The sequence below is a fragment of the Muntiacus reevesi genome, chromosome 1 (assembly GCF_963930625.1).
Source record: "Muntiacus reevesi chromosome 1, mMunRee1.1, whole genome shotgun sequence".
Lineage (NCBI taxonomy): Eukaryota > Metazoa > Chordata > Mammalia > Artiodactyla > Cervidae > Muntiacus > Muntiacus reevesi.
The window spans coordinates 90,899,543-90,920,735 of record NC_089249.1 but is presented as its reverse complement, the minus strand read 5'-3'; the positions used below and the strand labels follow the sequence as shown (position 1 = coordinate 90,920,735).

Genomic DNA, 21,193 nt, shown 5'->3' with positions numbered 1-21,193 from the left:
ATCTATATGTGTGTTATATTTGAAAGAATTTAAAAATTAACCCAGAGTAGTTTTTTGTATGATTTTTTTTTTTTTTAAAAAAAGACCTATTCTTCAGAATAACACAAGAATTAGCCCATGGTTCAATGCTATAAATAAGATATAATTTCAGATTCATGTGTACTATAGTATATTTCTCATTTTAATAAGCATAAAAAATATGATAGCATAACAAGAATAAGTACATGTTATTATTAATTAATGACATATCCATCACTGTTAATCACTTGTTTTCATTTGCCAGTGCGCCAATCTTTTTCACGGGTACTAATTCTCCCATATTACCTCTTCAATGGGTAGGTCCTGGAGCTGTGGTAAGGAGCAAGACAGGATTCCAATAAGGAATGGAGTAGGTGAGCACACAATGTCAATCATAGATGCTGGCAGGACCGGGATGTAGGTGTGCTGCCAGGTGAACGGATACAGTGTGGCAACCGCTGCATGACCACATTGTGACAGGGTGCTAGCCAGAGGAGAAAGCAAACAGCAACACATGGTGGGCACGTCAGATGTGAATACAGGATGACAAACTGATGCCAGTGATCGCAGGTTAACAATTCTGTGGTTACACATTAACATCCTATTTAAATTTTTAACTTAGTTTTCTGAGATCATTCATCTCAATCCAGTTGTTTCCCACAACTTATATTGCTAAAAACTAGTGTATACTCAGAGAAGCGATACCAATTTTTAACAAGTTTCAACAGAACACATTTTGAAGGTAAATTAATTGCAGCCCTCAAAAGAAACTGGTATAGGTGAACGCAAATAGCTTTTGGATTACCCATGTCACTACAGCATTAAGTAATTGAGATCCTACCTAAACTTTTTTTTTTTTAAACGTTTTTTTTAATATGGCCAAATTCTAAAACACTAAGAACAAGTAAACCCCCAGTCTGAAGTGACATATCTTACTTATTTCTCACCTTAGGCTGTTGGCGACAAAGATTACCCTCCGCTCCAAAAGGAGAGAGGCACAGACTCGAATGAGATGGCACACACTGAGGCACTTAAAGAGACACTCAAAATCAACATGTTCCAGTCTCGAGTCCAGTGGCCGGCACAGTTCAATGGACTGAAATGCAAACATCTCAATCAGGGGAGCTGAGGTGGGAAAAGATCCCTAATGACAATACTAATGGACCCTGTCACTCTTTTACAGATTAAATTCGAGAGAGAGGGGCTGCTGCAGAGTTTGTGAAGCAGCCTACACTGATCTCAAGACTTTATGCTTTAGTTTCATGCCATAAATTTCTGGTGAAACCTTTCATCCCACCGGACAACATTTATCATATTGAAATTGACCTCATGCAGGTCAATTTATGAGTGGTTCAGTCTATGAATGGTAGAGAAATCTCTGGTTCTTGCATCTAGGATCAACAATCTCACAGATGAACTGGATGTTTCTCTAGTACTTATGTGACTGCAACACACTCTCTGCAATTTATGAAAAGGAGAAAGGTTTCTATCACGTAAGGTCCACTAGCATAAGGACTGCTTTTTGGCAGCTAGCGAGTCTCCTCAAAATTAACTAACTTACACCATCTCCAGCCCCAGGGAGGTAGCTCTTCACTGTGATGGTGCGTCCAGGAGCTGGGAAAGGAGCTTCCATGACACTTCGCATGAAGGGGTAAACCAAAGCTGGAGACATTTCTCTTCTTTTCTCTACTTCGTCCAGAATCTACATACACAAAACATATCCTTTTTTTTTTTTTTTTAATTAAGGACTCAGTTCAAAAACAGAAAAGAATCCTATTAAAGGAACTGAAAAATTGGGTGCACAAAGTTGAAAATAATACAATCACCAGATTTTAAGACAGATAAGCTTCTGCCACCTTTAATAAAAGTTCATTAAAGGTCTTCTTTCTCTTGGAGGTATCTTTAAATCTCTAAGAAAAGTTATTAAAATAAATCAATTTAATTTTAAAAAGGAGCCCCTTTTTATATCACCAAGGAAGGGGCAAAGAAGGTAACAAAATAATATCCTGCAGTTGGGTGTCTGGGAAAGACATGAGACAAGATAAACTTCAGGCGAAGTTCCGCTTTAAGCAGCAAGGTTTAGCAAACCAAAATGAGAATTATAGGGCAACATCATGTGGTTTAGGGATCTAAGTTTAAGTCTTCAAACCTGTAGTTGGAATCTACTGATGGAAAACCCTTTCTAAAGTAGAATGTTAAGTCTATGCCACTTAACATTGCCTAGTGAAGTCATCAGAAACAAAGACATACTCAGAGCTAGAAAGGACACCACCTTTCAGAGCACCCATTCTCCACTTACCTTTGAAAAAAGGTTGAAGCAGCCTAGGCGACTGACCATGCAGTACACCTCAGGGAGTCGCTTTCCTTTGCCTTCTGGCTAAACAACAACAATAACAACAAAGCAAAAATTAAGTAACACAAGTCTTTACTAATTTGGACTATTAATACCTCTTAATACTCCTTAGTATAGAGTAGGAATCAAAGGTCTCATTCTCAATGAACACTGAAAGATGGAAAAATGCTAAAAAAAAAAAAAAAAAAAAAAGGTATGACTTATTCCAGCTTAATGAAGGCATCTAAGCAAGAAGAAAGTAATTCAGAGCTCCCTCAACTTGCTCTTTGTACTCCATTCCTCAAACATAAGCAGACTGACTTCAGCTACAATGTCAGTGCTTTCACCATCTATTACAGACAAACAAATAACATAAATCCATACCCTTTCTATTTTGAAACACTCTGTGGCTAACCTCCACCCTGCTCTTACTATTTAAAGCTAACATAGTTTCTTTGTAATACACAGATCAATGAGTGGTCCCCAGACTCATCTAGAGATCATGCTTCTGAAGTTCCCAGTCTGACTCTATTGTTTTTCGACCAAAGCTGCCTGGAGCATAGGTCTGGTACTTACCAACAGTTTCTTACAGTAACCAAACCACCGGCTCCCATCTTCACCAGTTAAGACAAAGGAGAAGGTTTCACTGAAAAAATAGTCAATAGTTTAAGATCCAAACAACTACTTATGACATTCCTTGGAACAAGCAATTAAGAATTAGTGTCTCACAGCAGCCATTTTGTGATGTAAGAGGAAGCCTCGATATATTTATTGCAAGTCATGTTCTTCCTGAGGGAAAACTCTCAAATTCTCAAAGGTCCAGCCCTTGAGAACATCTTGCTTTGCACTGGAGTGAGAGAACAGGTATCAGATGAGCTGTTGAAGCCACTGCCTCCTGTCACTTTCTTATTTATCTGGTCAGCTATTAATCAAGTCTATTTGCCTTTTGCTGAATGTTCAGCTTAGCCAAACACATAGGTAAACTAAAAAGGATTTTAATAAGCTATTCTTCCTTTCCAAATTCTTCTACTTAGTTTTGAGAGATCATATGGAACAGTGATAGCCAAAAGATTTTATCCTTAATATATAAAAATTAATAGGAAAATCGTTATCTCCTCATTAGAAACATAGGCAAAAGATAAAATGCATAGGTAACTCACAAAATGAAGACCTAGAGAGGCCCAAGAAATAAATTCATTAACAATCAAAAGGAATTCAAATCTGAACAACATTATATACATATGTTTATATATGGCCAAGAATAAAGATTGGAAGGGAACATCTCAAAACACTTACAGTGATTATCTGAGTAAACCAGAATGCCAGTGACTTCTAATTTTTGCTTTTTATTTATTCCTCTGTATTTTCCATATATTTTAGAATGAACACACATACATAACTCCTGGGGAGAGGGAAAAGCCAACCATGGAGCAGCCAGGTCCATATGAAAGAAGCTGCCTATGTGGTCAGCAGCGCAACTGACAGCACAAAAGCATCAGGATTGATGGCTCAGAGATGAGAGTGGCGATCAGGCTAAACTGGCTGTGAGACGCAGCAGCTTAGTCTGGAGGCAACGCGGCGTGGCAGGGCACAGCCACTTGGGCAACAGCGGAGGCTGTCTTCCAGCAGGTCATCAGCATGTGACATGGTTCACATAATCACGCTTTTCAGCCTAAATACACGACCAGTAATTCCAGTTTTGAAAGCAGCAGTCATCTATTTACAAGCAGGATATGAGATGATGATGTCTTATTAATTGAAAATAGTAATTTCCTCTAGATACTGGGAAGAAATTTCTTATAATTCCTTTCCAATATACTTACACCTTCCAAATTCCAGCCTCCTTTTTGTACAAGTTTGATAGGGGAACATACAGTCTGGGTTATAGCTTTTTCTAACAATTTGGGGGAGATACAAGATGCTGACACTGCTGAGTTTTGTTTCTGTTTCTGAGTTCTTAAGTTCAGTATTTGTTTCATGTCCACTTGGTGGCATTTCTGATTGTATATAAAGTGGAACGATTTTCCTGCAGAATTGGCAAATTGAAGAGACTTTCAAACTTGTTTTCCCATTGACACTGTGCTTTTCTTTTGGGAGCCCCACATAGGAAATGTCCTAATTCTGTTTCTTCCTTCCCTACCACAGAGTACACATAGCTTTACTACTGGTTCTATCTGTTCCTCAAACATTCTGATTCTACTTTTGCAGTTTCAACAAACAGAAATCAGATAAAGTAGTCTATTTACCTCTTGAGTTCTGAGGTTGGCACCCAGTCCTTTGAATCAGGAAAACAAAATTTGGGGATAACTTTGAGCCTCTCTTCAGTGTCTCTGGATTGCTTAAAGCCATGATCACCCTGAAAAAAAAAATAACACTGGAAGTGACTAATATTCTATGTAAGTGGAGTGCAGAAATAAAAAACTGAGCCTGTTCTCAGGAAAAGAGGTATCTAATAAGTCAAGGTAGTTATCTCAGAGTGGTTTTGTGCACTTTAATAAAACAGGAGGGCCAAGACTCTTAATCACTGAAAATTTCTAAGGAACAGTTTCTAAGTAAAAAGAATTCTGTTTTTATATAGAGAGGGTACTTGAGGAGATCCTATAATCTGATGTAAGAGAGAAATTATTGAAAACAATTTCGTATCTAGAGAAAGAATCTTAGTTCAAGTATTCACATACTAGTCAGAATATTTTTGTGAATCATGGAATATAAAATAAATGAAAATCTATTTTATAATATATTGATAGCAAAAACCTAGTCAGTTCAAGATACTCTCTGATCAATAATCCAAGATGTTTTGAAAAGTCAGATGACTGTTACTTAGAAAAAATAGTATTTTTAGAATCCACTCCACATATAATCATTTCCCTTAGCATGTAATCTTTGCTACCTAATTATGGGTTTGCGACTTCCTGTAAAATTCAAGCACGGAAGACCCTTTTGTGCAAGTTTGGTATTATACTTTAAAGAATAGTCTAAATCTAGTTAAGTCAAAAGACATTTAAAAATTAGATCAAAAATAAGCAGATAAGTCTAATTACCATATTGCCTTCATATAACTAATATCAATGACCTATCTTTTAATTTCTAAAACGAAACAGGGTTTTTGATTTTGTATTCAGAGGCATGCTCCCTCAGGCACAAGGATCTTGGGGATAAGTGTGGACATTCACAGGTGCTCAGGGACCCTGGCCCATAGTCTGGTGCACAACTGACCCACCAGCTGCGGGGTTTCCCCTTGGGCCAGGCGCAGGACTCAAACCCTGTGTCCTAACTAGGGGTGGAGAAGTTGAGCCGGGGTAACTCCCTTTCCATGAGCCCGCCACTCAACCCATAGCAGTTGGGCGACCTTCAAGGGGCTGTAGCCTCCACACAGGCACATGCTCAGTACTTGGATTGGGGGTGATGAAAAGGCTTGCCCCTCTAGACCACCTATTGAATAGGAGTAGCAATGCCCAGGGCAGGGCATTAAGACACTGCATTAAGGCATTAAGCAAGACCATGCGTTGCTTAAGACACTGCGGGGTTAATGCTTGCCTGATCCTGACTCTCCCCACGCATGCCGCAGAGGGTGGCAGCAGCCAATGAGTGAGGCTGGAAAGGGGGAAGCCTGACAGGACCTGGGGACCCAAGAAGCAGGAGTGAGGACAACTAGAGAACCCATTTTGGGGAGGAAGCAGGTGAGACCATGCATGAACTCAGGCTTTAAGACCTTGGCACACGCCCCACTGTCTCATCAGACCTCACTCCTCACTTACAAAACACAAATTCAAATATAAATTGAGAGTTTCCTGTGGAGCAGGGCCCTTCTAGGGGAGAGAGGCCTTTTGTGACTACACTGGTCACATACCCACGAAGTCAGTCCTGCTCCTTACTCAGCTTCAGCCAATTCATGCCACTTAGGAATGTGGGCTGAGTGCCGGCAGTCTTTCTAGTTTCTCAGGAAAAAGCCACAATACAGATTTCTACGTGAAATTTGACTTTTAAACAAAAAACTGACAACAAAAACTTTATTATTATTTTATTACTATATTACAGCAAACCCCCCAAAACACACCTGTGGGCTCAATAAGCTCAGAGGTCATCAGTTTGTAAGTCCTGATGTAACGATCATGCTCTTTGTTTTTACAGTCACAAAGCTCAGGGCCACATTTAGGGTCTATTCTGTAAGCTCTGTGAGGGCAGGGACCAAGAGGATCTATTTTAGTTGTGTTCTCAGCATGTAATCATGGCAAATAGTAGGTATTTATGAAATACTGATGAAATAAATGAATGAATGATTTTGTGGACAAGGCAGAGTAAAGGAAATAATACTGTTAATAATAGTAACCATTTATCACATGCTTACTATGAGCCAGAAGCTGCATTAAGCAGGTTACATACATTATCTCATTAAATCCTCACTAATACGGAATAACATTATATTGTGCTACTATATGCTAGACACTGTTCTAGGTGCCTTATATTAATTATTATATAGTGAGCTCATTTAATCCTCACCATATGGGGTAGACACTGTTATGATTACTCCTCCTTCACCAATGAAGAAAACAAGACGCAGACCAGTTTAACTGCTCTAAGTCACAGAGTTAATAAGTGGCAATTGCAGACAGTTGGCTCAGAGTCCGTGCTCTGAACTGCTACCTTATTCTGCCACATTTATCATTCCCCTCATTAAGAATGGGGCTTCCTCAGGTTGGATGCATGAGACAAGTGCTCGGGGCTGGTGAACTGGGAAGACCCAGAGGGATGGGGTGGGGAGGGAGGCGGGAGGGGGGATCGGGATGGGGAATACATGTAAATCCATGGCTGATTCATGTCAATGTATGGCAAAAACCACTACAATATTGTGAACTAATTAGCCTCCAACTAATAAAAATAAATGAAAAAAAAAAAAAAGAAAAAAAAGAATGGGGCTTCCCTGGTAGCTTAGAGGGTAAAGAATCTGCCTGCAATGCAGGAGACCTGAGTTCAATCCCTGGGTCGGGAAGATCCCTGGAGGAGGGCATGGCAACCCACTTCAGTATTCTTGCCTGGAGAATTCCATGGACAAAGGAGCCTGGTGGGCTACAATCCGTGGGGTCAGAGTCACACATGACTGAGCAACTTTCACTCATTCACTCGCTCTCATTAAGAAGGAGAAACCTGAGGCTTGTAACTTGAGTTTGAGTTAACTCCAGGAGTTGGTGATGGATAGGGAGGCCTGGTGTGCTGCGATTCATGGGGTTGCAAAGAGTCAGACACGACTGAGCGACTGAACTGAACTGAACTGAACTTGCTAAAGGTCACTTAGTAAGCAGTAGAGCAAAAAATAAAAACCCAACTTGAATAATGACAAGATATCATCAGATCCATGTCTTACAGAAGTACAGCGTTAATAAAAGCTGATGGAGACCACAGTAAACAGGAGGAGAGGGATAAATACACAGACACAGGAATGCCATCCACTCCTGGATGCCTCAAGGCCTCTGTGCACCTACCTTGCTAGGGAATTGTTGTATGACCTGGGGAACGTAGCTTCCTTCTGACGGCTTCTTCTGTAGAGACACGACCACAAAAAGTTCAAAGAGCTGCTGCTCCTGTAATTCAATCAGATCCCGCTCTAAAGTCTGGTAGTGCGGATTCCTCTTGGAAGACTGCTGCAGTTGTGCTATGCGCTTGTGGCGACCTGCGATGAGATCAGGGAGCATTGTCTTCCTTTGTAGCCCTATCTTCCCCGTAGCACCCAGGGGTTATGACCCATGTGGGGCTAATCTTCACTCAGTTGCTGTTATGAACGTTGACTAATGTCTGCCACCCAGACGCTTGCTAGGGCTGTGACACGCGTGGAGGACACGTGCAGATTCTCACAGGCCCCTGGGGGCTCTGCAGTGGGACTGATGCTCTGTGTCCCAGCTGATACCTGGCATGTCCCAACACATACTCTGCGTTATCCCCTCTTTCACGGCATGACACCAGAACACACGGCCAAGGTCAGGTAAAAGCACTGGCCAGACCACAGATGCCACTGCTGAGACCATGAAATCACAGGTGGGGGAAAAGATCTGATAAAATAGCTGAGTCCTATAGAAGGTAAGTACATAAAGAGGCAATTTTTATAAAATTAAAACAAAACTATTCTCACATGAAACAAGCTGTTGTTTTCCCTTCTCTGTTTGGCATGTATTATGAATGATGAACATATATCAATAAATGGTGCTAAACACAAGAGGAAAAAATGAAGAATAAGGAGATATTCATTAGCAGATTATTTCTCAAAAGAATTTATAGACGCGTACTATTTAAAGTGTGAGCAATCCCACTCAAAAGTGGATAACATTTATCCTTTATTCTCATTGCTATAAATTCTGGATAATTTGGGATAGTCTCCACTAGGGGGGACGCAGTACTTGCAGAAGAAATAATCTAAGCATCCCAGAGATTTGCTTATGTGTCATTCTAAGCCGGAGAAGGCAATGGCAACCCACTCCAGTACTCTTGCCTGGAAAATCCCATGGATGGAGGAGCCTGGTAGGCTGCAGTTCATGGGATTGCTAAGAGTTGGACACAACTGAGCGACTTCACTTTCACTTTTCACTTTCATGCACTGGAGAAGGAAATGGCAACCCACTCCAGTGTTCTTGCCTGGAGAATCTCAGGGACTGGGGAGCCTGGTGGGCTGCCGTCTACAGGGTTGCACAGAGTCGGACATGACTGAAGTGATTTAGCAGCAGCAGCATTCTAAGCCAATGACTGAAAGACTCACCCTCTAATTGTTTTGCTTTTCTTTCGAGATGTGATGCATTCTGCCCCAAAGAAGTTATGATGTGGATCAAAATATTAAGAACACTTGAAAAGGTGCTCCAGGCAAGCCTTCTTACTCCAAAGGGCTTAGCTCAGATCAAGAAAATTTTAGGGCCTGATTCTCAGTAGCAACAGCACTAAGTTAGTCATCTTTACACATCCAAGTTGAACTTGATGATGACTTAAGTTTCACCTTAAATCAGGCTACTGAATCACACCTGAAGCAACTGAAGCTACTGGTAGGAGCACATGATTATTAATCATAAAGTCAGAATATCAGACTTGGAATTGCCCTGTTCTTGGCTTTGATAATTCATGTCTCCTACTTTTTCCATGCCTCAGTTAAACAGAAACGAAATAATTTGCTGTGAAAATCCACTAGATGCAGGATACAGAGCCTTTGAGTACTTGAACAAGTACAACCAAAAATGCATGGAATAGTTTATACTCTTAACTGAAAGTAAATGGCACAGTAATTTAGAATATAAATGCCTATGAAAAAGAAACATATCAGTGTTGCCTATCTCAATGTCAGAGGTAGCTAAGACACTTAAAGAATTACACTTGAGTGACTATGAAAAAAATCAGATATTTTTGTCTCAGAGGATGACTCACATGCTCTGTTTTGGCTGCTGGGAAATGGCTGCATATGTGTCTGAACACGCAGCTCTGCCGCTCCCCTCACAACATTCCATCTTAAGAAATATATAGGTTTGCCTCACACCACCATGGGAGAGTTTTCAAACTTTTTATTTTGTATTGGTGGATAGCTAATTAGCAATGTTATGACAGTTAACAGCAAAGGGACTCAGCCATACATATACACATGTATCCATTCTCAACTATGGGAGATTTTTAATGCTGTCACAACATCTGACAGTGTATTGTTTAGTTCCCTAAATCTCAACAGGATCTTATAATGAAGAAATCACCGACAAAGTGAAACTTGGTGTAGAAAACACATGCTTCATCACAAAGGTAGGTGCCACTCCACCTAAAACCAGGATCATCACGCGAAAGGGAGCAGCACCACTGACTCACTCACTCTTTGGTAGATACTCAGCATCACTTTCGTATCCACTGGGTTCACCTGAAAAAAAAGAGTTTCCATTTGTATTGTCCAACAACAGCAGGAGGAACATGAGGAAGAGAATAACGTAAAAGTTCCACAGACCTGGGGACTTAAGAGCAAGGAATAATAAGGAGGCTCACTTTCTCCAAACCACTTAGCTGTATCAGGGCAGGACAGTTGTAAAAAGAATAAAAGGCTCAGAGAAGAAACTACTTTCCACCTTCTTCCCACACCCATTTCCCTCCTTAACTCCCCTCGAACCTGTAAATCTAGAATTTAACAGCAGTCCAAACTAGCTGCAGGAAGTCTTGGTTAGAGGAGATTCTATTTCTACATTCATAGAATGTAGACATATTTGTCTTTTGATTCCCAAATAAAGAATCACAGGTAGAAGCATCAACCTGGCTAACCAAAAGTCTCAACATGGAACAAACTATGAGTTTAGATTAACAAGAAAATGTGAAGTTAAGAAAGATTACCAAATGAGTTTATGAAGTAACATTCCACCTCTTTTAAGATGCTTCTAAGCCACCTCGAAGGCCAAACTAAACTGAACTTTACTCTAAATTCTTACAGTACTCAGATGGCTTTGAACTGCTTTTATTTTCCACAATTGGACTTTTAAGCATTTTGGGGCTAAGGGGCTTTGCTTTCAGAAGGGAATATTCTGTACAATACTAGGTGTATTGTCAATTTATAAAACAACAACAAAGAAACCAAAACATAAAACATTGTAAATAAGAGAATGAAAAATTTCTAAATTAAATCTAAAAAGTTAAAGCGAAATTTTAATATGTAAAGAAAGGGGTAAAGTTTTCAGTATCAGGAAAAATGAGGACTAGGAGTTATAAATGAAAAATGTATGTAAGTCTGATTGTATAAAAATGTAAAATTTCTAATCTAACAAAAAATTATTAGTAAATTCAAAAGGCAAATAACCTGGAAAAATATTTGTAGTATACCTTGTAGACACCAGACTAACTGTCTTCTTAATATTCAAATAGTTGTCATAAATGAATATGGAAAAACACAGCACAACAAAAGATGAATAAAAGGGTAGGAATAGGCAATTTATAGAAAAAGACCGATAAATCTTGATAAACATAACTGTCCAAATTAATAATTAAAAAATGTAAATTAAAACAAGTAAGATATACTTTTCAACCATGATACTGGTAAAAAAAATCTCTAATAAAACACAGTATTAACTAAGATAGTGAGGAAAATATCATTTTCAAAAGTTGCTCATAGAAATGTAAGCTGTTACAATCTATTTATGACACAATTCGGTAGCAGTTATAAAAATATTAATTTATGCATTCTTTAAAGTATTTGATTAAGTCCACTGCTAAGAACTCATTCTATAGATATATTCTAACCAATATACAAAAATATATATAAGTAAAAAATGTACATCACAGCATTGTTTGAAGATAAAAAAACCTATATCTATTTATAAACCTTAATTATCCACAGGTTAAATAAAATGTTAGAAACAGCTAAATAAAATTCTTTTACATTTATACAAAGAAATGCAGTGTACATATGTGGATCTCTGTGTGTTGATACTGAAAGAGCTCCAAAATATATTGATTATACTTTTTTTTTAAAAAAAAAAGCAAGACATAGTATAAAGCTATGTGGGGAGAAAAAACATTTGCATGTAGATAAAATTTTCTGGGAGTAGTAGCACGGAATTCTGGAAACATCGGCTTTCCATTTTCTCTTATTCTATATTATTGCAATTTCTTGTTGTGCTCATTTTAGTTTTGTAATAAGGGAGAAGAGAAGATAAAAAAATACTGTCTCTCCATAAGATAGGCATGAAAAGTACACAAGAGATGTTACAGAAAAGGTAGCTAACTAAATATTGTGTACTATCTAGGTTCTATAACTTCAAACTAACTACAATGGCACAAAGTATAGTGGGGCTCTTCCTATTGATCAATAAGTAAGAATAAACACTGCGAGTTACTGAACCCTATCTATATCCTTGGCACCAGGCACCTCTTGGAAGCCTGTGAGGTGTCTGGGAAAAAAAGAAAAGAAAAGAAGGAGAAAATGAGAAGGGAGGAAAGGTAATTTACCTGGCAAAGACCTTAGAAAAGATCATTTATATGGCTTTAACATATTCACCTCTGGGTTTTGGTGACCTGCATTCCAAGACGTGGATTGAAGGTTAAGGGGTTTATAAGCCAATATTGAGAATCTATAAGGATCAAAAAAGTACTAGGTTGTCCCTTTTTGATAAGTGACTTCAACACACAAAATTTCACTTTTGAAGAAGGGCAGTAAATCATTTTGTGATACTTGAGAAATGAGAGTTAAGAAATGTTTAGGCTGGAATAGATTCAGTAAAACCTAGCATGTACTGGCAGAGTAAGTAAAAAAAATTATCTGGTTCTACGAGGCATTGTTGATACACAGACAAAAGCTTAAGGAGGAAAACAAAAACCTGAGAACTGTGACTACTGAGCCAGAGTCCTCAAGCATGAGAGAAATTCCTCCTGTCCACTGAAGAAGTTGGTCACAGAGATTGGGTAAATGCACATTTCCTCTGAGCCATGCAAAAGAAATAAACTTGTCGGGACTCCCCCTTTCGTGTGTATGTGTTTCAAGTTGGCAGTTCATGCTGTTGATTTTTTGTTTTTTTCAATAAAGACAGTGAAAAAAAGGATTTGACGCTTCAAAAACTTTTCTTAGAGTCAACTTTACTAAAATCTTCCTAATCCATAAAGCATACAAATAACAGATCACTGATAATCTACCTAGAGTAGCATATCTGGTGAATATACTTATCAACAGATTGCTGTTAATCTGGGAAAACTGACAATCTTTTCTAAGAATTTGTCCTTGATATTTCATATAATTTGCAATTTATAATTTATTTCCTTATCTATAAAAACAATAACATTTGCTATATACAGTTATTTAGAAATGACAATCATAATGTATCTGAAAAGATCCAGCAGAATATCTAGCATTACTTTTCATCTTCTGTATCTCTTTTTTTTTGTTTTGTTTTTTGTATCTCTTTTTGAATTATACAAATAAAGAGCATTTGACCATATCTTTACTGGATATATGAAAACATCTAGAGAGGAGATAGTGAAACTGCTAAAAATCAAGACTTATGGGAAAAACTGAGTAACTGTTAGTGATAAAGAAGAATAAGACTTTGTGGTGTCATGTTCCTTGATTCAAATAGATGCTTCCTCTTCTCGCTCAGCTTCTTACTCTGTAAAATCAGGATAGTCCCACACCTCCCAGTGTGGTCATATGTTATACACCAGATAAAGTACATAAAGAAACCATTACTTCATTCAATTAAGTAGTAGCTATTAGTATTAACAATAACTAGAAGTATTTCTTCTATAGAAGACTAAAATATTTTGATAATTGCTTTTGAAAATATGAAAATTCACATTTTAAATGGTGACAGGATGATTTTAATCATCACAAAGTAAGAAGAAAGAGTTTTGAATTGTTGAATGCGGAAGTTTAATTTCACATAGTTCAATTGTAGAAAGAGGAATAGATTTTTAATGGAAATTAAGAAATTTCTGTCTTTGGAAGTCTTTGCAAAAATATGAAACATTATTCTCTGGTATGATTTGGCTGTTGTTTCTCACTTATGAATCTCATATATAAAAATTGCTAACTTCTACATATTCTGTGCCAGACAAGTAAGTTAGCTGTAAAGTCTAATAATTCATTATGAATGTTGAAATGTTCTCAGTCAAGACAATCTAAGTTTTATCTAGGCATCTTAAGGACAAAACTACTGAACTTATTAGATGACTACAGGTTGAATAACACATACCTTCAGTATATATATATACTTAATATTTTCATTTCTCCACTGAATGAGTCTACACTGACAAAAGACTATAAATCAAAGGATTACAAAATAAGGATGAAATCTGTCTATGAAAAATCATTCTCATTGGTCTATAACTATTTTTAAATTTATTTACTTATTCATCTAGTAGCTATTACTTGGCAAAGAGTCAGACATGACTTAGTGAGTGAACAACAACCAGAACTAAATAAAAGGGATTTGAGGAAGAACAAGAAATAATTCCTTAGGCTAAAGAAGTTTTATGTTTAAGTGGGAGAGACAGGAAAGTAAACCAAAAATTATAATTCACATCAAACATTAAATTATGTAATGATCTGCCTATCATATGTTAATAGCTATAGACTGCTGGAACAATTCTTACCTTTAGAGGGAGGTACATCTTTTCCAGTGTAAGGGTGTAACTTTACCCTTTTCTTCCCTCTCTTAGACTCAAATATATCATCTATCTTTAATACAAGCTAAAAAAAAGACCAGAATAGTACAAGTTAAAATAAACACCAACAAGTTTTGCAGCTTGATGATATTAACTTATTAGTGATTCTCATTCAGAGAAAGATCCATTTTATAAATAAAACTTTTACAGTTTTCAATTTTTAATCTAAAATTATCTTTAGTAAGATGACATGCTGTTCTAACACAAAATCCATTTAACATAGGTAAGAGAAGTGGGAAAGGATATTTCCTTTCTAGATAAATTCAGCACAGGCTCCTACAGAGATTGCTTGTCATTCCATGTCACAACATGCAGGAAATCTGGCTACTGCACTCTCTGTATTGACCAAGCCTCATCAACAGGCTCAAGTTTTTGCATGCCCAGAGTAAGAAGTGAGACATTTATTCATTTGGAAGGCAGGGTGAGGCACAGTTATTTTTGCTCCCATGAACTTTTGCAAAAAAGAGGATAATCTCACTTAGAAAGTTTTAGTCAAAAGAAATACTCTCTTTACTACTGGGAACACTAATATTACAATTTATTTTAGAAATATGTCATAAAAGTAGGAGATTCTCAAATATGCCCAAGGACAAAAACCATGTTACATTTAACATGCATTATTCATTACAATTCTTTCTTTGCTTCTGGGAAGTGTATATAAAAGACAGCAAGAGAGAGATACAGACTGGGCTTAAAAAGGAGGAAAGATCAACAGCTACTTTTAAAAGGAGAAACTGATTAGGTTTTCCATGTATATTTTTCTTTTTTCTTAAAATTCCAAGTTTTTTCTTAACTATTAATTTTTTTTTACATTTGAATAGAAAATTTATTATTTTCATTTTCCAAGTGTTTTCTTTTTCTATCGGGGGAAAAAAAAAGAAATCTTAAGGACAGTTGTCACCTGCTGCCAAATTGAGGGTAGTCTTTCTCCAGTGGTTTAGTCGCTAAGTCATGTCCAACTCTTGCGACCCCAAGCACTGTAGCCTGCCAGGCTCCTCTGTCCATGGGATTCTCCAGGCAAGAATACTGGAGTGGGTTGCCAGTTCCTTCTCCATTAACTATTAATCTTGATTTAACATATTTAGTGTCCAGAATTAACAACTGCTAGGAGCATTATATTAATGTAAGATGATAACCAACAAAGTTGCTTGAGAAAAATGCTCTTTTCTCCTTTGTCCTTGTCTCTCTAGCAATCCTGGCAATCCATAAGCAGTGAGTCAGTTCACTGCAAGAAAAATAACATGTGAGAAACATGTGCTTTAAATACACAGATTATTCCCACATTTTTGGATGAGTTTATTTTTTTAAAGATTTTTCTTTAATGATTTTTGTAGTTGTAATTCAAATGAAAAGTTATCCACATTCTTAAATATTAGAATTATAAATATGAGGATCCAGACATATAAAGTTATTGTTAGGGGCTATAGGAAAGATGTTTGAGAGTAAACATGCATTTTGGGTACGGAAGGTCCAAAAATAGTAAAAATATTCATGTACATTTGAGAAGTATACTCAAAAGTACACTGAAATGTTATAAAGGAAAGGGAACTATCTATTCCAGAAATATGAGATAAAGTAATAAAATTAAAATTTTGATTGTGAACTAGGAAGAGGAGCCTATAATTACCTTCTAGTTATAGAAAATACTGTAGAATATTCTTCCTAAGAATGATGGAAACCATATTGCTATGTACACACTAGAGACAAACAACATAAAACATTAGGAAATCTACTCCAGCAAACAATCCCACACAGATTTCCACAGCAGAGAAAGAAAGGAAGGGAGGGGAAGAGGCATATGGACTAGATCAGTTATTTTCAAACTTTGAAACCAGTTTCCCTTCCAGGGAGAGCTCTAGTCATCAAAGAGGAAATAAGCAAAAACTGCTTTTCTCATGGAATGTTGTTCCCAAAGACAGTCCAAAGCCAAAATTTGTATTGCGAATGGAATATCCTACAGGGGTTTAATCCAACGAGGCTTACAAACAGAAATGCTAACAGTTTGTTCCTGCCTGACAATCAAGAATTCCAAAAACCATTTTGTCTTCCTTACTTCTCAAAAAAACCTTTGGGAAAATATTAGAACAGGAAAAGTTGAATCATCTCACCTATAATCAGAAAGAGAGCAAGCTTTGAGTACTCAAGGGATCCACAGTACATAAACACCGAGGGATGAAATCAAAAGCACTGCAAAGCTCCTCGGGTCTCATCGAACCCCACAATCCACAATTTCTAAATATTTACTAATGTTATTCCAAGAACCACATCTTAATACAATTCCTTATGTGTCTGTGTCCTAGCTCACGTGAACACACGACCTGTTGTTTCTGTAACACGTGGGAGGCTGCTTTGTAGTGCCAGCATGATTTATCAAATAGAACTATGCAGAATGCCTGGCAATTCTATTTTTTTATTTTTTTGGAAGTATAGCTGATTTACAATGTTGTGGGCTTCCCTGGTAGCTCAGCTGGTAAAGAATCTGCCTGCAATTCGGGAGACCTGGGTTAGATTCCTGGGTTGGGAAGATCCCCTGGAGAAGGGAATGGATACCCGCTCTAGCATTCTGGCCTGGAGAACTCCATGGACTGTTTAGTCCATGGAGTCACAAAGAGTCAGATACAACTGAGTGATTTTCACTTTCCTAGCTGATTTACAATGTTGTGTTAGTTCCTAGTGAATAATAAAGTGATTCAGTTATGCATTATATATACATTGTTGTTGTTGCTGAGTCATTAAGCCCGGTTGACTCTTTGTGATCCCATGGACTGTAGCCCATCAGGCTCCTCTGTCCATGGGATTCTCCAGGCAACAATACAGGAGTGGGTTGCCATTTGCTCCTCCAGAGGATTGTCCCGACACAGGGATCAAGCCCGCGTCTCCTGTATTGGCAGGGAGATTCTTCATCACTGAGCCACCTGGGGAGCCCTATGTATTATGTATATCCTGGCAACTCTTTAAACCTCTGATTTTTAAGTAGTCCTCACCATACACGGGAGAATAAACACATAAATTTTTTTTTTCCAGAGAGATCAGTTTAATGCTTAGAAAAACTCTGTGTCTTTAACACTTCACATGTTAAAGAGGGAAGGGCAGGAAATGAATCAGAAGAATTAAAGTAACTGTGGAAAGAGTATTTCCTAAGGAACCAATCAGCAGTTACTAAACCAAGAAACAGCTATGACTTTTGTTTAAAGTTAAAATCAGATGCAAAACTCATGGGCTAAATGAATACATATAACTAATTGAGATGGGGTTAAGGGAAGAAATACTATTTAAAAGATTTTATTTCTTCATTTCAGCATAGTAATCCTGAGAACATTCTGAATTACAGAAGAACAGAGTAACATAAAGAGTGTTTAAATATTTTCATATAATTTCTAAAGTGTCTCTCTTAAAAATATTACGTATTACAAATAACCCAAATTTCTTCATTTTGGTTCAATGGCTCTCATCGAGATGATTCACACATTTACTTCCTTTTCTCCTTTGAGACAGAAGTCAGTTTTTCAGTATAATTGGCAAAAATTTATATTTCCAAGAGTAAAATTTCTTTTTTCCTTCCTCTGAATGGAAATATTTGGCATATACTTTGTCACTACTGAAAATTTATAAACTCAGGCACAAAGCCGAGTTAACTTTGGCTATTACATAAATGAGTGACAATCACTGAAGCCAGCCTAGTAGAAGGCTCTTTTACATGAGATTCGAGTGCTTCCTTAACATGGGCAGCTGATTTTAATGAGAACTAAGGTAACTGGAAAACGTCAGTTTTCATTCCAATCCCAAAGAAAGGCAGTGCCGATGAATGTTCAAACTACCATACAATTGTATTCATTTCACATGCTAGCAAGGTTATGCTCAAAATCCTTGAAGGCAGGCTTCAGCAGTACATGACCTGAGAACTTCCAGATAAACAAGCTGGGTTTTGAAGAGGCAGAGGAATGAACCAGAGATCAAACTGCCAACATTCATTGGATCATGAAGAAAGCAAAGGAGTTCTAGAAAAATCTATACTTCTGCTTCATTGACTACACGAAAGCCTTTGACTGTGTGGATCACAATAAACTGTGGAAAATTCTTAAAGAGATGAAATACCAGACTACCTTATCTGTCTCCTGAGAAACCTGTATGCAGGTCAAGAAGCAACAGTTAGAACCTCTCATGGAACAACTGGTTCAAAATTGGGACAGTATGAAAAGACTGTAAACTGCCACCCTGCTTATTTAACTTATATGCAGAGTGCTGTGTGCTGTGCTTGGTCGCTCAGTCGTGTCTGACTCTTTGCGACCCATGGACTGTAGCCCACCAGGCTCCTCGGTCCATGGGGATTCTCCAGGCAAGAATACTGGAATGGGTTTCCATGCCCTCCTCCAGGGGATCTTCCCAGCCCAGGGATTGAACCCCGGTCTCCTGCACTGCAGGTGGATTCTTTACCAGCTGAGCTGCTAGGGAAGTCTACATGCAGAGTACATCATGTGAAATATGAGGCTGAATGAATATACAAGCTGGAATCAAGATCGCTGGGGGAAATATCAACAACCCCAGATATGCAGATGATACCACTCTAATGGCAGAAAGTCAACAGGAACTAAAAAGCCTCATATGAAGGTGAAAGAAGAGTGAAAAAGCTAGCTTAAAACTCAACATTTAAAAAACTAAGAACATGGCATCCCATTCCATCACTTCATAGCAAATAGAAGAGGGAAAAATGGAAGCAGTGACAGATTTTATTTTCGTGGGCTCCAAAATCACTGCAGAAGGTGACTACAGCCATGAAATTCAAAGGCACTTGCTCCGCAGAGGATAAGCTGACAAACCTAGACAGTGTATTGAAAAGCAGAAACATCACTTTGCTGACAAAGGTCCATACAGTCAAAGCTGTGACTTTTTCAGTAGTCATGTATGTATGTGAGTGCTGGACCATAAAGAAGCTGAGTGCCAAAGAATTGATACTTTCAAACTGTGGTGCTGGAGAAGACTCTTGAGAGTCCCTTGGAGAGCAAGGAGATCCAACCAGTCAATCCTAAAGGAAATCAGTCCTGAATATTCTTTGTAAGGACTGATGCTGAAGCGAAGGTCCAATATATTGGCCACCTGATGTGAAGAGCTACCTCACTGGAAAAGACCCCAAAGCTGAGAAGGATTGAAATCAAAAGCAGAAGGGGAAGGAGGGGATGAGATGGTTAGATAGCATCACTGACTCAATGGACACGAATGTGAGCAAACTCCAGGAGACAATAGAGGACAGAGGAGTCCAGCATGCTGTAGTCCATGGGGTCGCAGAGTCGGAGATGACGGAGTGACTGAACAACAACAAAGATAACCAAAGGGAAGCCCTCTAAGGGCTCCCCTGGTGGCTCATGTGGTAAAGAGTCTGCCTGCAATGCAGGAGAGGAGGGTTTGATTCCTAGGTTGATCAGATCCCTTGGAGAAGGGAATGGCAACCCACTCCAGTATTCTTGCCTGGAGAATTCCATGGACAGTGGAGCCTGGCAGCTACAGTACACGGGGTCACAAAGAGTTGGACAAGACTGAATGACTTTCACTCACTCACCTAAAATCAATTTCACAAATCCACGCACATACACACAAAAACCTTGGCAAAAGCCATTCATGCATTTTTCTTGCATGAGCAAAACTTAAAACTTAAGTCTGCTTTCCAAATCTTCTAATTCCAGTAGGTCAGTTTTAACCTGCTATTCATTTCAGTCTAAAGTTTATTTATTCTCATTTGTGGAAACGCTGAAATAAGAGTCAAAGATGAAAATATTGGAGTTCTTACCCTTGGAAGATTTTTTCTTTTCCTGTTTGCAACTTCTCCAGCTCGGAAAAGCTTCCATTCAGTTAATGTGACTGGCAATGTAGTATCCTTTGTGAGCTTTGACCTTATATAAGCTTGTGAGTTCTTCAGTTCCATAGTCTTCCGGTGAAGGAAATGAGGTTTGGGAGGAAGCTAAAAAAGAAGAGGTATTGGTAAGGGTAAGATCATCTAGGTAATGCCTATGTTCTCAAAGTCAAAGCTATCCTCTCCCAAATATTTATCTTTCCTTTAAAATCATCTCAAGTGAGGATTCTGCCTGCAATGTAGGAGACCCGGGTTCAATTCCTGGGTCAGGAAGATCCCCTGGGGAAGGAAATGGCAACCCACTCCAGTATTGTTGCTTGGAGAATCCCATGGACAGAGGAGCCTGGCAGGCTACGGACACGACTTAGTGACTAAATCACAACTACCACCACCACCAAGTGAGGATACCATACTTTCTTTTCCACTGTAAAGAAATTTCTCAGGATTCTAATCCAAAGTTCTTCTACAACAATGTAATTGAATTTACAGAGAACAACAGTTCAGAGTCCTCATTAGGTCAAGGCAGCCTTTGCTTTTGGGGGTGGTGAGTGCTCTCAGGAACCAGACAGGTAATTTAGGCCACAGGTGATGCAAACCTATTATGGAGCTGTGGTAACTAGAGTGAACTGAAAGGTTTATGGCTTGTCCAAAGGTGTTTACATTCAAGTTTTTTGAAGTGCTAAAAAGCAAACAAAACCCCTCCCCAAAACCAAATTTAAAAGATAGTTTTGTGCTGCTTCCCCCAAAACAAAGAACAATAAACCCATATTTCAGTGCCTCTCAGTTTCGGCCCTAACTAACCATTTTAACCTTTTTTTGTAGGGATCATAAATAAAATTCTAACGTTT

The 21,193-nt window shown here is 38.2% G+C and overlaps 1 protein-coding gene across 5 annotated transcripts in view; it reads right to left on the bottom strand.

The window, feature by feature from the left end:
- DENND2C (DENN domain containing 2C) overlaps positions 1-21,193 on the bottom strand; it is an 87,202-nt gene that overhangs the window by 15,730 nt on the left and 50,279 nt on the right. For all 5 annotated transcript variants that reach the window (XM_065906543.1, XM_065906577.1, XM_065906569.1 and 2 more), the window contains exons 5-14: positions 20,283-20,453; positions 14,429-14,525; positions 10,179-10,223; positions 7,831-8,018; positions 4,597-4,706; positions 2,927-2,996; positions 2,318-2,395; positions 1,580-1,720; positions 966-1,114; positions 325-502 (exon numbers count right to left, since the gene is read on the bottom strand). In XM_065906543.1, the coding sequence (XP_065762615.1) occupies positions 325-502; positions 966-1,114; positions 1,580-1,720; positions 2,318-2,395; positions 2,927-2,996; positions 4,597-4,706; positions 7,831-8,018; positions 10,179-10,223; positions 14,429-14,525; positions 20,283-20,453 (1,227 nt within the window). The remainder of the gene's footprint in view (positions 1-324; positions 503-965; positions 1,115-1,579; positions 1,721-2,317; positions 2,396-2,926; positions 2,997-4,596; positions 4,707-7,830; positions 8,019-10,178; positions 10,224-14,428; positions 14,526-20,282; positions 20,454-21,193) is intronic.